The 19,447-nt window shown below is 55.9% G+C and overlaps 1 protein-coding gene across 1 annotated transcript; it reads right to left on the bottom strand.

The window, feature by feature from the left end:
* Positions 1 to 8,306: 8,306 nt before the first annotated feature.
* PITX1 (paired like homeodomain 1) lies at positions 8,307 to 18,307 on the bottom strand. The gene is made up of 4 exons (XM_024752476.1): positions 18,050 to 18,307; positions 13,433 to 13,706; positions 10,877 to 11,109; positions 8,307 to 8,849 (listed from the first exon to the last, which is right to left on the bottom strand). Exons 1-4 carry the CDS (start codon positions 18,305 to 18,307, stop codon positions 8,307 to 8,309), a joined length of 1,308 nt encoding a protein of 435 aa, XP_024608244.1.
* Between the last annotated feature and the right edge of the window lie 1,140 nt (positions 18,308 to 19,447).

The following is a 19,447-nucleotide window of genomic DNA, read 5'->3' on the forward strand; positions in this document are numbered from 1 at the left end:
GTGTGTGTGTGTGTGTGTGTGTGTGTGTTTTGTCCAAATATAGCCTTTATTAGATCATGTCTACTCAGAGGAAGAGAGGTGTGTGCATGAAAAGGCTGGAGTAAGGGTGGGGATCAGCATCCATTCCAGTGTGTCCGGGAAAGTTCCCAGTGAGGCCACAGCGGGAACGGTTTGGGGAAACCCTTGCTGGCCCCGCCACCGCCTGGCAAACGGCAAAGTGGCCGGCTGCTTTGTGGCTGCAGTGTCTTGGAGGGTTTGCCAAGCACTTTCCGTGAAGTCACTGGGGCGTTAAGCCCTTTGTTCAATTAAATGGGTTAATGTGCTTTGTCTGATTCTGATGAATACTAATAATACAATGTGATAATGGCGGTAATGGTGCTCTCAGCCCCGATTATCACACGTGCCGCACTGTCCCAGGCACAGAGGGAGGTGCAGCTCACATTCCCGCACACTCAGGCCTCATTTTCCACTCATAAAACCCCATTCTTCAAAGCTTTTCCAGCCCAACTCCCTATATCCATTTTCGGGACAAATTACCAACACTTAAAAAAAATTGGTCCATTTTGCGTAAAAGCCAAGTCCAAATTACTGTTACTTTCCCCTCTATGTTTTGAAATTTCAAAAAGAGAAGGGTGGGAGCTGAGGGGGACACAGGGGATGGAGAGAGGAGGCAGAAAGGGAAAGAGGGAGAAGACTGTATGAACAGGGAAGGAAAAATCAAGCTTTCTTGTTTCAGTAAAAACGTATTTCTGGAATGATGTTTCAGTTTACTCAGGCAGAAAAATCAGAAATGGTGTGCTTATTAAACAGGCTAAGTAAGCATGACTATTTTTAGTAGTGCAGTAAAACCTTGGTAATTTGGACCTCTTTAATAAAGATTCCAGGATCACGCTGGCTGGCAGGCACACACAGTGTGTGTGTGCGCACGCGTGTGGGTGCACGTGTGTGTGCGAAAGCAAGGTAAGAGTGTAAATAGGTTGCTGAGCTGGAGGATTAGGAGGGCGGGGCTGGGGGATGCAGCGAGGGGACAAAGGGGACAGGGATGGGCACCCTTACTGCTTACGAGAGCAGTTTTTAAACTGAGTTCTCTCTGCTTTGCAATATACAAGAGCATTACAAATTCTTCTTCTCTCTGAACACTCCTCTTGGCACCTACTAATTTGGCATCTGTTTAAAGAAGAAAGTATTTGAAAACAAAAATTTCACTTCTATAAAAATCTGTAAAGGTTTACTTGACACCACCTGTCACACTGGCCTGCCCCCAGCACGAGGCTGAATCCTGGGGGTTGACACATCATCCCAGGGAGGTGATGAATGACCCCTCTGGGGTGAGGACAGGGACCTGTAGGCAGAAGGCCACTCCCTGTCCTGCAGATCACAGTTCTTTGCATTTTTAAAATAATATTTGATGTTTCTTTCCATCATGACAAAAGTAATACATGCTTAGTGCAAAAAACTTGGAAAGGAAAAATGAAAAAAAAAAAAATCCCTTATTTCCCACCACCCAGAGGTAGCTAATGTTAACACTTTGTTAACACATCCAGAAATTTCTCTGTACATGTGTAAAAATTGGGCTTCCCTGGTGGCGCAGTGGTTGGGAGTCCGCCTACCGTGCTTATATAATGTTCTGTAGCTTGACTTGTTTAGTGTTTTGACAAAGAAACTCAGTTTTTAAAAAAAGGCAATGGCAAACCTATTATTTAATTTTATGCTGAACTTATAGAGAAGTCATCGGCCCCATTTACTTTCTCTTGGCCATATAGTAGACACTCAGTAGGGGACGTGTCCTTAATGGGGTCCCACTGCTGTGCTGCACAGAGGGATGGAGGATGGGGTGAGGGCCACAAAGGGGTTCACCTGTAACTGGGGCCTCAAAGGGTACCAGTTGAAGAGGGTGGCAAGGAAGTGTTTTCCAGCAAGCACCACCCCAGCTCTGGTAGTGGGTTCAGCCCCCAGGAGTCCTGGGCACCAATCTCTGAATGCCTCGCTGGATAAGGTAGAGGCATAGACACAGATATACATTTTTTTTAAGTGTGATAAAATGCACATAACACGAAATTTACCATTTTAACCTTTTTTAAAGTACACAGTTCAGTGACATTAAGCACATGCAACCATCACCACCATCCAATCACCACTTCATCTTGTAAAATTGAAGCTCTGTACCCATTAAACACTAACTCCCCATTCCCCTCTCCTCCCTGCCCCTGGCAACCACCATCCTACTTTCTCTCTGTATGAGTTTGCCTATTCCAGGTACCTCATATAAGTGCAATCATACAATGTTTGTTCTTTTGTGTCTGGCCAATTTCATGTAGCATAATGTCTTCAAGGTTCATGCATGGAGTAGGGTCTGTCAGAATTGCCTTCTGTTTCAAGGCTGAATGTACATACCACATTTTGTTTATTCATCTGTTGATGGGCATGGGTTGCTCCTACCTTTAGGCTATTGTCAATGATGCTGCTATGAACATGGGTGTACAAATATGTGTTTGAGTCCCTGCTTTTGTTTCTTTTCGGTATGTACCCAGAAGTGGAATTTCTGGATAATATAATAATTCTGTTTATTTTTTTTTAGGGAATCACCATACTGTTTTCCACAGCGGCACCATTTTACATTCCTACCAGCAGTGCACAAGGGTTCTAATTTCTCCACATCCTTACCAACACTTGTTATTTTCTGCTTTTTTGGTAAGAGCCGTCGTAATGGATGTGTGGTGGTATCGCATTGTGGTTTTGACTTGCATTTCCCTAGCGACTAGGGATGTTGAGCACCTCTCCGTGTGTTTATTGGCCATTCGTCTTCTTTGGGGGAAATGTCTGTTCAAGGTCCTTTTTGCCCATTTTTGAATTTTTGTTGTTCAGATACACTTTTAAAAGCAGCGCCAGGAGCTGCCAGTGCTGAGAGGGGGGAGGGAGGGAGGGAGAGGAGGAGGGAAAGAAGCAAGAGAAGAGAGACAGGAGCAGCGAGAGGGAGGAAGGCCAGGGTGTGTCTTGTGGAGTGAGGTATAAAGGGAGGCAGCCCTTCACATTTATTCAGCAGATCGTTACTGAGCACCGACTGTGTGCAGACACTCCCCACACATTGCTGCCCACACCTGTTTGCCGCGACATCCTGGCTCTCGGGAGCTGCAGTGACCCTGCCTGCGGGAGGCCGTGCCCACAGAAGTTAAGCCACAGGCTCTGCCTGCAGTCAGACAGGCTGGGATCCAAGGCTCTAAAGCTGCGTGCCTTTGGACAGGTCACATGACACCCCCAGCCTTAGCTTCCTCATCTAGAAAACACGTACAGCGCACAGCAGGGGAAGGTGCATAGTGAGGCGTGTGGCCCCGTGACCCGATCACCCAGAGACGCTTTCATCCATCCTGCCCTCTGCCTCCACCCTGCTCCAAATGCAGCTTCCTGCACCCTGACCTGCTCCTCGGCAGCGTCCTGATGCACGGGATCACAGGCTCCCCAACCTGGCTGAGCGCTGGCACTGTGTCTCCTGGGTGCCCTGCAGCCTCTCGATCAGTGGGCGCCGGCTCTGGGTTACACAGCCAGCTGGGAGGCAAGGCCCAGGGCCCTGCGAAGGCAACACAGGAGTGTGAAGACTGGGGTTCCCGTGGGGAGAGGGGCAAGGAGGCAGATTGGCAAGGGCTGAGAGAAAGCCTGGGAGGCAGATTGGAAGCGCCCATCTAGGAAACGAGAAGCTCGTAACACTGACGTAACACTGAGTTTGGATTTCATGGTTGATATTCCAGGGCCCTGCCTTCACCAGGAAGCTTCTCTGTGTCCCCGCCTGCCCACCTCATTCTGCTGCCCACACCGAGGGCTTCCTCAGTCCCAGCTGTCACCTGTGTCCTCCGCTCCTCTCCCACCTAGCCAAATGAGCTTGGCAAAGGCAAATCCCGGGGCCTGGGGCCTTTTTCCTCTCTCCCAGAGCACAGCTGAGTCCAGCCTCTGGACACGAATTACAATTATCTCCCCCGCCACCCCCACTCCCTAGCCCAACACCAATGTGATTCCCATCAGGGGAGTTACAGGGGGCCCAAGTCTAGGATGGTTCCAGGGCTGGGATGGAGTGGGGAAGGTAAGGCAGGTGGGGAAATCAGCAGGACTGTCAATCATGACTCACATTCATGGCACCCAGCAAAGCTGGAGGGAAATCCAAGGTGGGCCCCAAATGACATTTTCAGAAATGACCTGTTGAGAATCTTAAGAGATGCCCTATTAATGTGGAAAGTGGGGGACAGGGCCCTCAGGAGGAGAGGCAGGACATCTCACTTTAATAATAATAACATTAACAGTAACAATTCCAACATCAATAACAATTTATTGAGCACTTACTATATGCCAGCACTTTATGTGCGTTATCTCATTTAATCCTTTAGACAGCTGTGTGAAGTGATTGTCGTCATTCCCTTTTACTGAAGAACAGGCCCAGAGACCTTAGTGAAGCCTCTTGTCCAGGGCAACTCAGGGGGAGCGCCAGAACTCAAACTCTCGCTCTCAAAGACCACAGCAAAAGTTCCTGTGGATGCCAGAGCCAAGTAACTGGCCCAGGAGATGGGGAGGTCCCTGGGCAGAAAACCACCCTCACTCTCATTTCCCAGACTGGCCCTCTTGGTGACTGAGGTCCCACTGCTATTTCCTGGGGCAGCAGCAGGCTGAGGCATATGGAGCTGAAGGGCCACCCAGAGCCACCTCTAGGGCTTGGACTCCCCAGGCCATGCCCCTCTGCGAGGCAGCTTTTCCAGCTGTGATTTCCCCCTCCCCCTCCAAGTGACTCTGGTGGCCCAGAGGGAGGGCCATAAAGCTAGGGGAGGTGACTTGGCTCCTCTCCCTCAATGACCAGGCACTACAGGGGTTGCACACAGTGGCTCACCCCATCCTCCTTTGGTGCCCACAGTGCCTGCAAACCAGTGCTGGGCACCAGCCTCTTGCCCTCTTGTCCCTAATTCATGGCCCCTCTAAATCTGCAGCGGCCCTTTGGGGGTCACTTTGTCAGTACCAAGTAAGAACAAATCTGCTTTTCTATTTCCTGCGGGCCAGTCCTGTGTGGCCAGCAGAAATTATGATCTCTTCAAGGTCAGACACCCTCCCCTGCCATGTTGCCCACGATGCTTGGCATGGGGCAGCCCAGTGCGGAAGGTAGAGAGTGACTGGGTTTGAATCCATTCCATCACTTCCTGCTGTGTGGCTTCTTTAAGCCTCAGGGGCCTCATCAGGGAAAGGGGATAAGGAGGATCATCTCATAGGGCTGCGGTGCAGGTAAAAGGGGCTCATCTATGAGAAGCGTGCACTTAGCAGAGGGCCCTGGACCCTGAATGGGCTCAGTATATGATACCGCTTGCCACTGAAGACGGAGGTGGCGCCACCTCCTCCCGAACAGCCTTGCCTGACTATCCTGTTTGAAGCAGGACTTTCATTTTTTCTTACTCACAGCACCATGTTTTCTCCAAAAGCACTCAGCCCAGTTTGTAATTATACGTGTTTGTTTACTTGTCCATGAGAGCAGGGACTGTGTCCGTTTCCCACTTCTCCATCCCCAGCACCAAAGGCAGAAAGAAGCACAGTAAATGAAGCCTCCCCAGTCTTCTTCAGGCAGAGCAGGACTAGGACTTTCTGCCTTTTCTCAGAGGACTTGCCTTTCAGACCCCCGTGTGTTCCTCATCCCCCCTCCAGAGATGACCCTGCAGCTGGTGTAGCTGGGGAGGGCTGGGTACTATCTGCAGGCACAGAATAGATGGGGGGGGCCCAAGGCTGGGTCCTGCACTTGCCTTGGTGGCCGTGGGCCTTGATGGATGATGGGGTCATTCTGGACTGCTTCTGCCTTTCCTCCTGGCTGCAGCTGTTCGGCCTGTGGCCCCACCTCCACACTAAGTCTCTACCAGAGCTCTTCTTCGGCCCTCCTCTCACCTGAGACGGGGCCTGACTTTCAGAGAGGCCTCTCTGCCTCCCTCTTCTCTCCAGTCCCACCTCCTTCTAGGTCTCCCCTGCCTCCTGCTCTCAGCTGAGACCAGGGCCCCCTGGCCTTGGCAGATGTGTGAGGCTGGGGGAGGCACTCTGAGTCCAGATGTGATTGTGTTTATGTTTCCAGAGAGTGAGGGGTCGGAGCTCTGGACTCCAGCCGTTGGGGGAGGGGTGGTCGGGCTCCAGCCCCCTGCCCCAACCTTCCCTCCCCCCTCCTCCCTTCTCCAGCCTGTGTATCTGGCCCGGTCCTTCTCAGAACCCTTCACTCCAAGTCCTACAGCATCAGGCTGAGCCATCCTCCAGCAAGGACCCCTCCTCACTCCTCATCTGAAGGTGAGAAGACCGGTGGAAAGATGCCTGGCTTTGGAATCCGTGTGACCTTGGCCCAGTGCATAGTGTGATGGAGCCTTGGTTCCATCATCTGTATAATAGGGACAGCACTCCTGACCTCAGAGGCAGTGTTGACCTGGTTTAGGAATGTGTGCACAGGGCTCTCCAGCTATTAGCTCATGACTAAGCCCATGGCTGTGCCCCACTCCCATCTAGCGCTTGCCTGGGTCCAGCTCCAGGGCAGTGACAATCACAAGGTGATTCTAAAGCAGAATACCAACCCCTCCTTCCTCCCCTGCTACAGCTGCAGACATTTTGTTTTGCCGTTAGAAGTGACTTACTTAAGGGAAGCAGAATTTTACAGGCAGTTTACAGGCTGGTCTTGTTCAGTAGTTTCCAAAGGTAGGGGGAGGTGGCGGCGGGAGCGACCGATAACTTGGGATGTAAGGTAAGTGAGAAGTGAGTTCTGTGTGATGGATGGACACTTTCACCGGAACAGCCATATGCCCCTGGGTGGGATTTCGATGTGGAGGCCCTGGCTCGACTCTGGCGGATCCAGCACCCTCGGTCCTCCTGGAACAACCAGAGCAGGGCTCAAGGTGGGGGCACCGGGCCTATTGGAGAACAGGCAACCCCAGGTCTAAAGAGGCTCTCAGCGGCTCCCACCGCCAAGCTCCCAGCAGACAAAGGCCGCGAAGCACCCTAAAAGCCTGGAGCGTCACTGCAGACCCAGTCTGGGAAGAGCCTGCAGAATCCGGCGGTCGGGTAGGGCGGGTGGTCCAGGCTAGAGCGGCCCGCGCGCGGCGCCGGGAGGCTGAGCCGCACCGCCGATGAGTATCGCGCGTGCGCGCGCGAGGAAAGGGAGCTCGGAGCGCTGGGCTGCGCCCTCAAGGGAGCCGGGTTGAACTGGTCTGGAATGGTGGTGGGGAAGTGGGCGTAGGGTCCTCTGGCAGGGTCGGCTTCGGCTCTTTTCTCCTACTCGCAGGGCCCACGGGGGTGCAGTTCCCTTTCTACCCGCCTTCCCTCCAAGACCGAATGAAGCAGTCAGGGCTCTGCAGTGGTTATTAGCACGCTCGTACTATGGTTTTAATGGATGTACATGGACAAGTCGATATAGACAGATTTATAATTCTATACAGTCAGTCCGACATACACAAGGACGCTGTAAACTGGGGCGCGGGCCGGAGAGCGGGTGTGCAAAGTGGGCACGGCGTGGGGCCCTGGCCGCTCCCCGAGCTCTCCCGGCTCGACTCTTGCACGGCGGGCGGTGAGGAGGCGGCTCCTCGCCGGACAGGCGGGCCACCTTCTAGCCGGGAGCTGAGGGGAGGGCCTGGGCTTGCGGCGAAGCTTGGGGGCTGGGATGCTCTGAGACGAGCACTCCGCATGCTCCCGCCTCGTCCGCACCGCCAGCTGCGGCTCGTTGGCCTTAAAGTAATCCTGCGGCGCAGGCAAGGGCTCTTCGAGGCGCGCCGGGGCCATTAGTACGGGTCCACGGCGAGATCCCGACCCTGGACTGGGTACCGTCATCCCTGGCCCAGCGCCCCTCCAACTTGGATCCGGATCGAGCTAAGGTATGCTTGGCCGGGCCTAGCTCGGAGGGGGCGTCTTGGTTCGCACCTGGCCGGGGCCCAGGCTTGCCGTTGGTCCGCGCTCCAGTTCGCAGGCGGGAACGCGGGCTACGGGGCGTCTCCTCCCGGCCGCCGGCCTCGGCGCTCGCCTCCCGCGCCGCGTCCCCTCCGCAGAGTGGCCCACCGGGCCCCGAGCGAGCGAGCGAGCGAGCGAGCACGCACCACCCGCGCCATCCCGAGGAAAATTGCAACTCATCCGTTTTTTCGCGTAACTTTTCTCCGACGTCTTTTTGCTTTGTCTCGTTTTGGAGGGCAGAGTGGGGTCCAGGAAAGCAAACACAAAACCAAGCCGGAGGTGGGGAGGTGGGGAGCAGGGGGCCGCGCAGGCGCCAGGTCCTCCGCGCCCGCACCCGACCCAGTCCCGGCCCCGGCCCGCGTGGCCCGGCTGGGCGGTCAGCTGTTGTACTGACACGCATTGAGGCCCGAGGCCGGGCCCTGCAGGCCGCCGTAGCCGAACGACGAGTGCTGCTTGGACTTGAGCCGCAGGCTGGCTAGGCTCGAGTTGCACGTGTCCCGGTAGACGCTGTAGGGCGAGGCGGGTGTGCCGTACGGGCAGCCGCCCGGTGACATGGCCGAGTTAAGCGAGGAGCCGGTGAGGTTGTTGATGTTGTTGAGGCCCGAGTTCGGCATGCCGGGCACAGCGCCCGGGCCCATGCTCGACGGCATGGTCATGGAGGAGATGGAGCTGGGGGCCGAGAACATGGACTGCGACGACAGCGGGCTCATGGAGTTGAAGAAGGTGAAGCTCTTGGTGGAGAGCGGCGCTGGTGCCAGGCTCTTAGCGGCCCAGTTGTTGTAGGAGTAGCCAGCGGCGTACACGTCCTCGTAGGGCTGCACCAAGCCGCTGAACTGCGGCACGTAGCCGCCCTTGCACAGGTCCAGCTGCTGGTTACGCTCGCGCTTCCGCCACTTGGCTCGCCGGTTCTTGAACCAGACCTAGGGGAGGGGGACAGGAGAAAGGTCAGGGCTGCCGAGGGCGGGAAGACACCTCCACCTCCCCCGCCCCACCCGAGGCCTCCGCCCGCTTCCTTCTCTCCGAATACCGTTTCTTTCTTCGATATTTCCACCCCTGCCTTCTCTCCATAATGGTTCCCTTCCTGTCTCCAGAAAATATTAGTCTTTTCCTTTTTCTGATCTTTATCCTCTTCCCCCAATTAAATCCGGTTTCTTCTCCTAATACGGATCCTCTTTTTTCTTTTCTTTTTTTAACAAATATTTGTTTTCTTTCTTCCTCTCTCAACCAGGTCATCTTCTGCCTTCTCCCGCAAACGGTTCCCCATCTACCTCCTAAATACTCCATCCATTTTCTTCTTCCTCGAATATAAAAGGTAGTTTTCTTTCCTGAAATATACGACCTTGCGACTCCTCTCATTCTTCAGTCTATTTTTCATTCCTCAGATAGTCTGTTTCCATCTTTATTGGTAATATTTGATATTATCATTTCTGCCTCAAATGCTTATTTTCGTTCCGTCCACCCCACTATCTGAACCACTTTCTTCTCCCTCAAACAGTCCATTTTTCTTCGTTATCCCCCATTTTTGATCCTTTTGATTCTTCTGCAAATATTTAGTTTGTTTTCTTCTTTCCAAATATCTGACCTTCACTGTTTCTCTTAAATGGTTGATTCTTTAGTCTTCTCAAATACTTGATCCTTTTGCTTCTCCCTTAAATACTTAATTTCTTTCCTGCTACCTAAATATACGCCAAATACGTTTTTCTGCAAATATTTAATTTCCTTTCACTTCTTACAAGTTTCTCTCTACTCTCCCCCTCCACTTTTCCTCACAAAATTCCGTTAGAACCTCTTCTTTCCCAACTCCCAGTGCTTGCCGATCCTCATCTAGTCCCAGTCCTTTGCCCTCCGCAGCCCTCGACCAGCCCCGGGCTGTATCCCGACCTCTCTTGCCGGACCCCTACATCTCAGCCTTCTCCATCCCCAGCACTAACGTTGCCTGATTCCACCCCCACCCCACCCCACCCGTACCACCGTAAACCGGAGGCAGGCTTAGTGAGTTCAGGATTACCGAATGCTGTCTTCACTCTCTATCCCACTGGGCTGGCCAGCCTGACTGGGGAGGGGTGAGAGCTGGGGTTATAGCAGGGAGTCTGTGGCCCAGGTGGGACTTTGGTTTAGCTTGGAACGTGCTCCCAATATCTGATTAAATATTTGCAGGACCCTGAGAAGAAGTGATTCTTTTGCTGCTCTGGCAGGACAGCCATGTTTTCACTGGGAACCAAGGGGTGAGAAGAGGGAGGGTGCAGTCCTGTCTTGAGTTGGAGACCTTACATCTCCAAAGGGATTCGGCCTGAGGCTCACTCATCCACCAGAGCTGCCCCCTCCTCACCTGAACCCAGCCCTACGGGAAAGGGCATTAGGGAAAGGGTTCAGCTAAGACTGGCCAAACGGCTGAGAAAGAGTCGGGTGGAGAATATCCTGAGATTTTGGAGAAGCATCGTACGGGTGGGACCATTGCCCTAGGAAGTTTTGAGACCCCCCAAGCCTACACTCTTATCAGGCCTCTCTCAGGCTGCCAGGCAGGATCTGCCTTTCCCTTTCGTTTTCGCGGGAAGGTGCCAGCGGCTCGGAGGTCCCCAGCAGCGGGGAATCCTCTGCGCAGTCTAGGGGGTAACAGCCGAGCGGGTTCTGGGCTCTGCAGGGCAGGGGAACGTCCCTTGGGGACACAGGTCTTTGGGTGGGGGCTGCGGTAGAGCCAGAGGGTCAGGTAGGATGTGGGTCAGAGGGATCCGAGGTGGCAGCAGCCGAGGGGGGCTAGCACCAAACGGCTCTGCAGCAGCTGGGTAGACCGGGGCCTAAGGTGGAATCGCCTCCGGTGGAGGGAGGGAGCCGGTCTGAGTGTGCGAAAGAGTGATAGTCTGAGCGCGGCTCTAAGCTTTCAAGGGCTGCGCTGGGCCGGCTGGCAGCCTTCTGCGCGGGTCCCCTTAGGCGCGCACCCCACGCTCACCCTCACGCGTGGCTCGGTGAGGTTGGTCCACACGGCGATCTCCTCCCGCATGCTCATGTCCGGGTAGCGGTTCCTCTGGAACGTGGCCTCCAGCTCTTGCAATTGCTGGCTTGTGAAGTGCGTGCGTTGCCGCCGCTGCTTCTTCTTCTTGGCGGGGTCCTCCACACCGCCGCAGCCTGCGCCGCCTGCACTGCTGTCCTCGGGCCCCTTGGGTTCCCCGCTGCGCTCCTTCTCTGAAGCAGGCAGGACAGGGCGCCAGTCACCTCGGGCTTATGCCCTTTTGCACCCCATCCCGGCTCCACCGAAGCGCTCGTGGTCAGCCCTCGTGGGGCCCGCCCTCCCGCCAGGGCCCCTGGAATTGTGCCCATTGGAAAGAGCCCGCCTGTGCCGGGTACGGTAGGCAGTAGTCACCTCTGATCAGGCTCGTCTGGGAGAAGAGCCCAGGAGTCGGAGACGTGGGCCTAGGTTCCTAGCTGCGCAGGGCCTGCTCTCACAGCTCGGCTCATGCTGGGGCTCTGCTGTTGATGTCACCCGAAAATGTACATTTTTTAGGGCTCTTGGGGTTCTAAATCAGAGGGGATCTCTGCTTTTCTGAACTAGGATCAAATCTTTCTAGCCTGAAGCTGGGGGGTGGGTGGAGCAAGAGCCAGGCAGTGGCCTGCAGCCCCTCCAATTTCTTCTCCCCAGGGCCGTGTGGGAGCCCCACCGGGCAGGCACAACACAGCCGGGTTCTCGGCCTTAGCTCCAGGCCTCAAGTCCCAAGGCACAGAAAATCCCTCTGGCAGCAGCCAGGCAGCCCAGACTCACAGACTCTGTCTAGGTGACCTGGGGGCTCTAGCCTCTCTCTCTTTGAAGCTACACAAACAACATGCAGTTATAGAAACATTGAAACATAAAGAAAAAGAATTTAAAAACAAAACCCAGAAGCCCGGAAAAGCTCACAGCTCTATGCCTAAAAACATAGAAAGGGTCACAAATTCTTAAAAATAGGCAGGTAGAAACACAGCAAATGCAGATTAAGAAGCCAGAAACCTCCGTGCAAACACACCCCTAACTAAATGCAGTGCTGTTAAGTGTATAAACTCCAGGCAGACGCAGGCATTTATTTATCTGGGATTTTAAAAAAATCAATGTTCTGTTGTAGATAGATTTTTTTAACCCCTTCCCGATAATGCCCTTCTAGAAATAATTTTTAAATCCCAGGGAAATACAACACTATAGTTAGATAACTTAAATACCCCAAATAACATCACTGTAAACGGATTTTGAGAAAATCCCGGAGAAAAGCGCCATTTTGGATTGACTTTTTAAAATCTCCCGAAGAATAATGTTGCATGTAGATATTTTAAATTCCAGAGAAATATATCTAGTATAGTAATTCTTTCTATAACGAAAAATACAGTTAATTTAAAAATTTTATTCTCATAGACTTGGCTTTTTAAAGCAATCTATGACTATGTATTTCTCTGGGTTTTAAAAATAAAAACCAACCAAAGGCCACGGTTAAAACTTTTGAAAACAGAAGTACCGTCCAGCGTTGATTGTTTTTTTAACCAAGCAAACAGAACCTCTCAGAGAAAGTCACTTAGGGATGCAAAACGGAAATAAATAGAGATTAAAAACTCGTAGAGAAACACTCATTGGTGGATTAAGAAATGAACGCAGAAGAGGCGCCCACGGCCGGGGGAGTGGGAAGCTCGGCGGCGGCGCTGAACTAGGACCTCGAGCGCGGGAGCCGTTCGGAGACCCTGGAGCCCGGGCAGGGCCGGGTATTGGCCTCATCACTGCCCGCGCCGCCCACTCGCCGGCCCAGTAGCTGGCGTGGGGAAAAAAGCTTGAGCTCGCGCAGAAAGGCAGCGCGGAAGGAGACTTGGCCGAGCAGAGTCGGTGCCCTGGACCCGCGGCCTGGCGGCTCCGGGCTCTGGCGGAGCACGTGGGGCACGGATCCCTCTTTTAGGCGGTTCTGACTGGAGCCGGGTCGCCCCTCTTGGCCCACTCGCCCTCGCTGTCCTCTCTTTTCCCTTTACTTAAGGTTGTTTTTCTTCCCCCCCAGTTTGCTTTTCCGACTTTTCCCGCCACCTTCTCTTAGGTCTCTCCCTCTCAGTCAGTCGCCCACAGTCTTTCGGGGTGTCTGTACTCTCTCTCTCTGGGCACTTTCTCTCGCCCGCCGCCCATTCCTTTCTGATCTGCTCCTCTCCTTCGGTCCAAGCGGCCCTTCGACAACCATTTGCGCAAGCCTAACTGTTCTCCCCGTTCTATTTGCTCCCGATCAAGAGGGGCTGTCATTCCGACCCTTCGGTTGTAGGTTCGTGCATTTGCAGGTCACTTGGCGCGTGGGCACCGCGTGGAAGTGCCTTCGAAAAGCACTAAATTTCCGCTTCATAAAGCGCCTACTTGTCCGTGTTCACCGTCAGGTGGAGAATGGGAAAAGGAAAGGTCCTGAGGCCTCCTGGGGCGTAGAGCGAGCGTGACTGTGCGGAGCGGGCGCCAGGCCCTGCTGCCGGCTCCCTGCACCCGGGTAGGCTCCGTGCGCGCCTCGCGGGGAGCCGAGCTTACCTGGCAGCTCCGTGTCGGACGACTCGCTGGCGGAGTTCTCGAGCGGCTCGCGGGGGTCGGCGGCGCGGGCTAGGTGGAAGGCTGGGCCCACCGCGCAGCCGCGCCCTCGCTGCCGCCCTCCCTTCCTTCCCTCCCTCACTGCCTCGCCCGCGCCCTCCCCTCCGCAGCCACCTTCCCGCCGCCTCCCCCCTCCCGCGGCCTCGCCGCGCCTCACCCTCCTTCCCCGGTGACACACTGAGTTCTCCCGCGGCCGCACAAAAGAAACGCATCTGGCCTGCAAGTCCCGCGCGGCTCGTGCCCACCTCAAGCCCCAAATGACTTGTTTCGCTCAGAATCAACTCCTGTCTGGGCCGCCTCGAAGTCCCGAGCCCTCGGCAAGAACAGCCCAGGATGAGTGAATGTTCACCAAGGAGGATCGCACCGACCGGGCGCCTGCGAGCCAGCGCCAGGGTGGGGGCAGAGCCCGGGGCTCGTTCTGGCAGCTCCCAGCGGCGTCCTCGTCGAGGGGCCGCGGCCGCTCCTTACCCGGCCTCGTCTCCCGGGACCTGAGCCAGGCTGAGTGACAGCAGCCTGCGCTCTAATGGGCCCCCGGATGCTGCCTCCTAATTAGCTTGGACCCTCTCCCCCAAGGCTTCTTCTCAGGCCTCCCCCTCTGCACCGCAGTCAGTTTTCCGGGATTGGGATAGAACTGATGGCTTCTAATCAGATGAAGCGTTTCTGTTGGCTCCAGGCCGCTGGCGAGTACAGCAGGAGACCCCAAGAGCCCTGCCAGGCCCCAGAGCCTCTTCAGTAGGGCTGTCTCCCCTTGTTTTGCACCTTCAATGGTCTGACCAAATCCGCCAGGCCCCGGCCTCGGCCTCGGTTGCCACACGATGGGGCTCTGCCCCCTTCAGGGCACGTTCGCAGGGCCTGGGGCCTCACTTTGGCTTCCCAGAGCTTCAGGCACAGGCCTGGCAGGCCAGGTGACTGCAGTTTTCAAGCCTAGGCCAGCAGCCCAGGAAGCCTAGGACCGTCTTTGAGCTTCTCTCCCACACAGTGGTAGCTAAGCTGCAGCACCAGTGGGCACTCTATGAGCACAGGCAAAGACATTCCCCTTCCCACCCCTAAGAATGAGTCCCCTCGTTGAATCCTCCTACTTGAGTAAAGTTTGTTGAAGGATTTTGCTTAACTGGTCTTGAGACATCAGAGTCCTGAGCTAATAGGTGACAGCTCGGGTGGTAGGGTGTGACCCTGACCTGTTCCTCTAGCCACAGCTGGACCCCAGGCTGCCCTCTGCCCCTCATCTGTCTGCTCCACCAGACAGAAGTGGCACTGGGCAGGACAGCGGCCTCGGGGGGAAGCACTGTGGTAATCTCCAGGCCCAGTACCTCACCCTGGGGCCTCCTCATGTCCTCCTGGGGTCTCTGCTTGGGACTGACTGTGCAGGCTGTCAGGGTCTGGGACCCTCTTCAGTCCCTGCCCTCACCTGGCTCCCTATCAGAGGAAGGCACCCCCGCTGAGCTCCTTGGTAAGGATTATGAGGGCAGGGGCGTGGGCAGGGTGGAACCAGGCCTGCCTCTTGCTCCCTTGGCCTCAGCCCAAGGCCCCCAGCTCTGGGCCCTGGGGAAAAGGCACAGTTCCTTAGGGCTGGCCCACTCTCACTGGGTGCCTGAGGCCACAGGGGCTAAGGTCTGAGGCTGGGGCCAGAGGGAGGATGCATCCCAGGAGTTTGGGTTGGGGGAGGGCCTCAGTAACTCCAGCCTTTTCCTCCCAAAGGGACGTTTCTCCAAGTTGAGACCCCCAGGGTGAAAACAGACTTGGTGTGTACGGGGATGGTGGGAGGGGTACACGGGGGGTATGATTTCCTAGCATTTGCCCTCAGGCCCATCTTTTACCACATTTTTTAGCTGAATCTCCTGAAGCAGCAGATACCTCCTTTCAAGGAGGTATTCAGGTGCTGTAGCATGCCAGGGAGTGCCCCTTCACACTCCATCTTCCGTTTAGCCACCTTACCCCGACTGGACAGTGTGCCACCCACGCTGCCTGGATACAGACAGGTCACAAAAGCACGCATGTACTTATACGTACTGCATACCCATACAGGTGTGCTGTGCACACACAGACACACACATACTGCGCCCACACGGGACTGTGGAGTACAGTCACATATGTGTACACACAGCCAGGCCTCTGGGTCCCAGAACACTGATGCTATTTGCTGCAAAATCTGGCTGACAGGGGTGTGTTCTAAGCCCACCAAGTGTCGGGCCAAGGTGGGAAACACAGTGCCCCTCTGGATGGGGGCATGGAATGAATGGTCTGCCTACGGGCATCCAGAGGCTGAGGGTCACAGGCCCCCACTCCCCAAAGGGGCTAAAGAGTCAGGCGTTGCATGGATGGGGACTGTTTTGTGACTCTGCAGCTCTAGCTATTCAGTCTGAGGGGCTTGTATCTCACTGTGGATGCGTTGAATGCAGTGATTGAGCACCTGCTGTGTGCCCCTCTGGATCCAAGCCTCTGGCAGTGCTCCAGGCAGTCACCATAATCCCTATGTTTGGAAATCTTAATGCCTGCTGTGTGGATGGAAAGGTGCTCAGACTATTGCCGGTGAAGCTCCATATCCCAGGGGCCCTGAGCCCTAGAGAGGGACTGAGACTAGTGGGGGCTGCCCAGGGGAGTCTTTTCTGCTAGACCTGGACAGGGCTGAATGAGCAGGGGTGAGGAAGTGATTGATCTAGAGGAGGCCCTGGCCTGATTCTGGGTGTTGGCTGGAGACGGGACTTGGGCGCTTTCTTTTCTTCCTCAGCCACTCGCTCTGCTGGCTGCTATCCCAGGCGGAGTAGGGGCTTCTTGCACACTCATTTCACACACACACACACACACACACACACACATGCACACGAGACAGGAGGCAGCTGTCTTTCAGGAGTAAGAGCAGGGGTTCAGTGTTCCCCTGGCTTTGCTGTCTGACCTTAGACAAGGCTTGACCTGCAGTGTGTGCCAGTTCCCATCTATGACGTGGGACGCAGCGATCCTTGACTGCTGCTTCAGCCTCCACCTCACCTGATGATGTGACCTGAAGAGAGAAGGGAAGGGGGCTTCCTGGAGCTGGAACCATGTGCCCCATCCCTCCAGGACACACAGAGCTAGCAATGATTCTGTGACTTTCAGGAAATTGGGGGCTTAGAGTCCTGGCTGGGCTCAGCAGAGAAGCCCGGGCTGTTGTCGGGTTGAAATAATCACCATAGGGGCTCTTCCTGAGACTGGGCTTACAGAAAACAGACTCTGTGCCCAAGAATGGCTTAGTAATTTTATTTGGGAAGGGTGGTTGGAGGGTCCTCACGGAGGGCATCCTTCCACCCGCTCACAGAGGTACCTTGTCCTAATCTTTGCACCAGAATCAAGGGATTTTAGGAAAAGGAAAGGAATGTGCCAGGGCTTGCCCCAGGGGCCATCCATGACTCTCTGGGACATTCCAGCCCTAAGCCTCTTAGGCCGTGGAGAAGTTCAAACTAGAAAACCCAGTTTTGGGAGTGCAGCCCGGACCACCTACCTCCTCTGCCAGATCTAACACCCCCTCCCCAATAAAAACTCTTGTTTCTTTGACTGCAAGCAATCTCTGAGCGATGGGGTAAGGGGTGCTCAGGTAGGGGCTGGGAATGATCTCACTGGATCCTTTAGGCTTTTAGGTCCCCAGCCTGTGACTTCCTTTCAGTCGGGATTCCCCAGCCTGTCCTGGTGGGAAGAGCTGAGATGTATTCAGGCAGTATGGCTCAGTGGGGTGCTGATGGGAGCATGAAACTCAGAACTCTCCGTAAGCAGCTGGTAGGGCCCATCGCTCTCCAGGCTTATGGCTCACCGGAGCCCACTGGTCGCTGTATAGTTCCTGAGAATGGCTGAGCCAGGGGAAGAGAAGGCTAGGAAAGTGGCAACGGCTGGTCCCACAACTGGGAAGCAGAGGGTCAGCTTCTGCTGTACACAGCCTCCTCTTTCCAGCAGCTGCTTTCCTGATAGAAGGGCACACTGAACCTGGCCTGAAGGTCAGCAAAAGCCTCCTCTACATCCTAGCGTCCAGGCAGCCGGGTCTGTATGCTCCAGTCCACTTCTTTTCCTTTTCTGAGCAGAGGTGAGGAGTTCGAAAGCAGTCTGAGGAAAAGGCAGGAGGCCAGCAAGTCTGCCTCCTGTGCTACCCCTGCTGCCTGTAGCTTTTGTCATTACCCTAGACCTGTAGCCTCTGCCAAGTGGACAGCAACCTGAGGTTGCCTCCCTCTGGCCCTGGTGGCTGTCAGAGGCCACTGGGCTGCCAAGAGAATGCCTGAGCCTTGGTTTCTCAGAAAAGTGGATTCAAATATTTTGATTAAGGGAGTTTCTAAATCGGAAAACCTTGGAACCTGGATTCTGGCCTGGGGTTCCCATTTCTGCGATCCCGGCCACTGGGCCCTTGCTTAACCATGGTGGAATCGGCTGAGATTTAGGAGGCTGGTCAATTTCAGAATTCCGAGACCCGGTTCTAGAGAAGCGGCTGTGTGCTCCGGAACCCAGAGTCAACAACCAAACCCTGGAGAAGCTGCGGGAATGTCTTTATTGGATTTTGCGAAGAGCATTTGGGGTTTCTCTCAGGGTAAGGAAAAGCCTGACCGGTGGCGGCTCCGGCAGGCCGCTTTGGGCTGGGGGCGCCTCCAAGCACTGCGGCGGGACGTCGGGGTGCGCGGCGAAGACAGCCGGGGCTCCGGCCGACGTCTGTTGCTTTCCTGCGGCACAGCTGCCCGAACAAACGAACGAACGAACGAATGAAGCGGTTTCGTTTAGGAAAAATACCCTCTTGACGTGAAGCTTAGGCCGAAGTCCCCGCGCGTGCAGAGGGGCCAGCGCTTCCGCTCGTTCTGGGGCCCCCATTCCTGGGTGCTGCGGGGAGCGGCGGGCGGCCCTCTCGCTTGCCCTTTCTCCCAGAGGTCCCCAGCGGTCCGCGCCACCACGAGGGGCTGCGAAGGGCGTCCAGGGCTGTGCCCTTCTTAGGGCTGGGGCCCGCACCCCCGAAACTCTTGCCCTCTTAGGGTGCTCAGGGCTAAAGCATGGCGTGGGTCCACCGGTTAGGTGAGGTAGCGCCTGACGATGTTAGTTGTGATTGTGCGCTGGGCGCAGGAATGAACTCTTGGAGCTGCTTTGATGGCGCCTGGCCTTCGCGATGTGCTCAGTCCCGCGCCACCGGCTGGACCCCACCTACTCCCGGAGCAAACAGCGCGCAACTCGGCCACCACCTCCTTGCGCCCCAACACTGCGGGGACCCAGCGCCCCTAGCCCAAAGACTCTTACCTGACCCGGACTGCGCGGCGCGTGCGGCTCCTCGGCTCCGGGCTCCCTCGCCACGGGCTCTGGCTTAGGTTTGGACTCTGGCTAGGGCCCCGGATCCAGCTGCGTCTCCGGCTCTGCGCGCAGCTTCGGCCCCTTCTGGTTCGCTACATCCCAGCGTGCAAGGACGCGGCTGCCGCTGCTCGGCCCGCTCCTCCCGCTGCCCCGCCGCCGCCCGTCGCCCGCGGGGAAGGCGGGGACACTAGCTGGGGAGGCGGGAAGGGGGGAGGGGAAGAGAGGCTTTCGCAGGGACCAGCGCGGAGGGGACGGCGCGCAGTCCCGACCTCCCTCGGGGCGCAGGCAGGGGTCTGCGCGGCTCGTGGCCCGGGCCCTAGGCCGTTGAGCGCGCCCCGGGACTGCGCGCGCGGAGGCGGGGCCTGGCCGCACGCAGACGAAGTCTCTGCGAGTCCCGGCCTGGCCCCCGCCGGCTTTCTCTCCCCGGGCTCAGTTTCCCACCTGACACATGAGGGGCTGAGCTCGATCTCGGTTTAGTCGGGGTCTGGTCGGAGTTTCCCCACGTCCCGCTAGGTGACGGTTGAGCCGGGGTTGTGAGAGTCGACCTTTCCTCCTTTCTGCTCAGCCTGCGGGAGGGAGCTGCTCTTGCATATTGACAGGGGGAGTCCGCTGCGCAGAGCTTGGCAACCAAGGGAAGTTGAGGACAGACTCTAGAGTTTCTCTGTGTATTGG

This window comes from Neophocaena asiaeorientalis, unplaced genomic scaffold, assembly GCF_003031525.2.
Source record: "Neophocaena asiaeorientalis asiaeorientalis breed wild unplaced genomic scaffold, Neophocaena_asiaeorientalis_V1.1 scaffold204, whole genome shotgun sequence".
NCBI lineage: Eukaryota > Metazoa > Chordata > Mammalia > Artiodactyla > Phocoenidae > Neophocaena > Neophocaena asiaeorientalis.

What these genes read in the sequence shown, in the direction of transcription:
- PITX1 (XM_024752476.1), bottom strand. Translation starts at nt 18,307, where the DNA reads ATGGGGGCCCCAGAACGAGCGGAAGCGCTGGCCCCTCTGCACGCGCGG. An exon ending in GCCTGCCGGAGCCGCCACCG is followed by an intron (nt 13,707 to 18,049) that starts GTCAGGCTTTTC and finishes CGGGACTTGCAG; the next exon opens with GCCAGATGCGTTTCTTTTGT. An exon ending in TCACCGAGCCACGCGTGAGG is followed by an intron (nt 8,850 to 10,876) that starts GTGAGCGTGGGG and finishes CCCCTCCCCTAG; the next exon opens with GTCTGGTTCAAGAACCGGCG.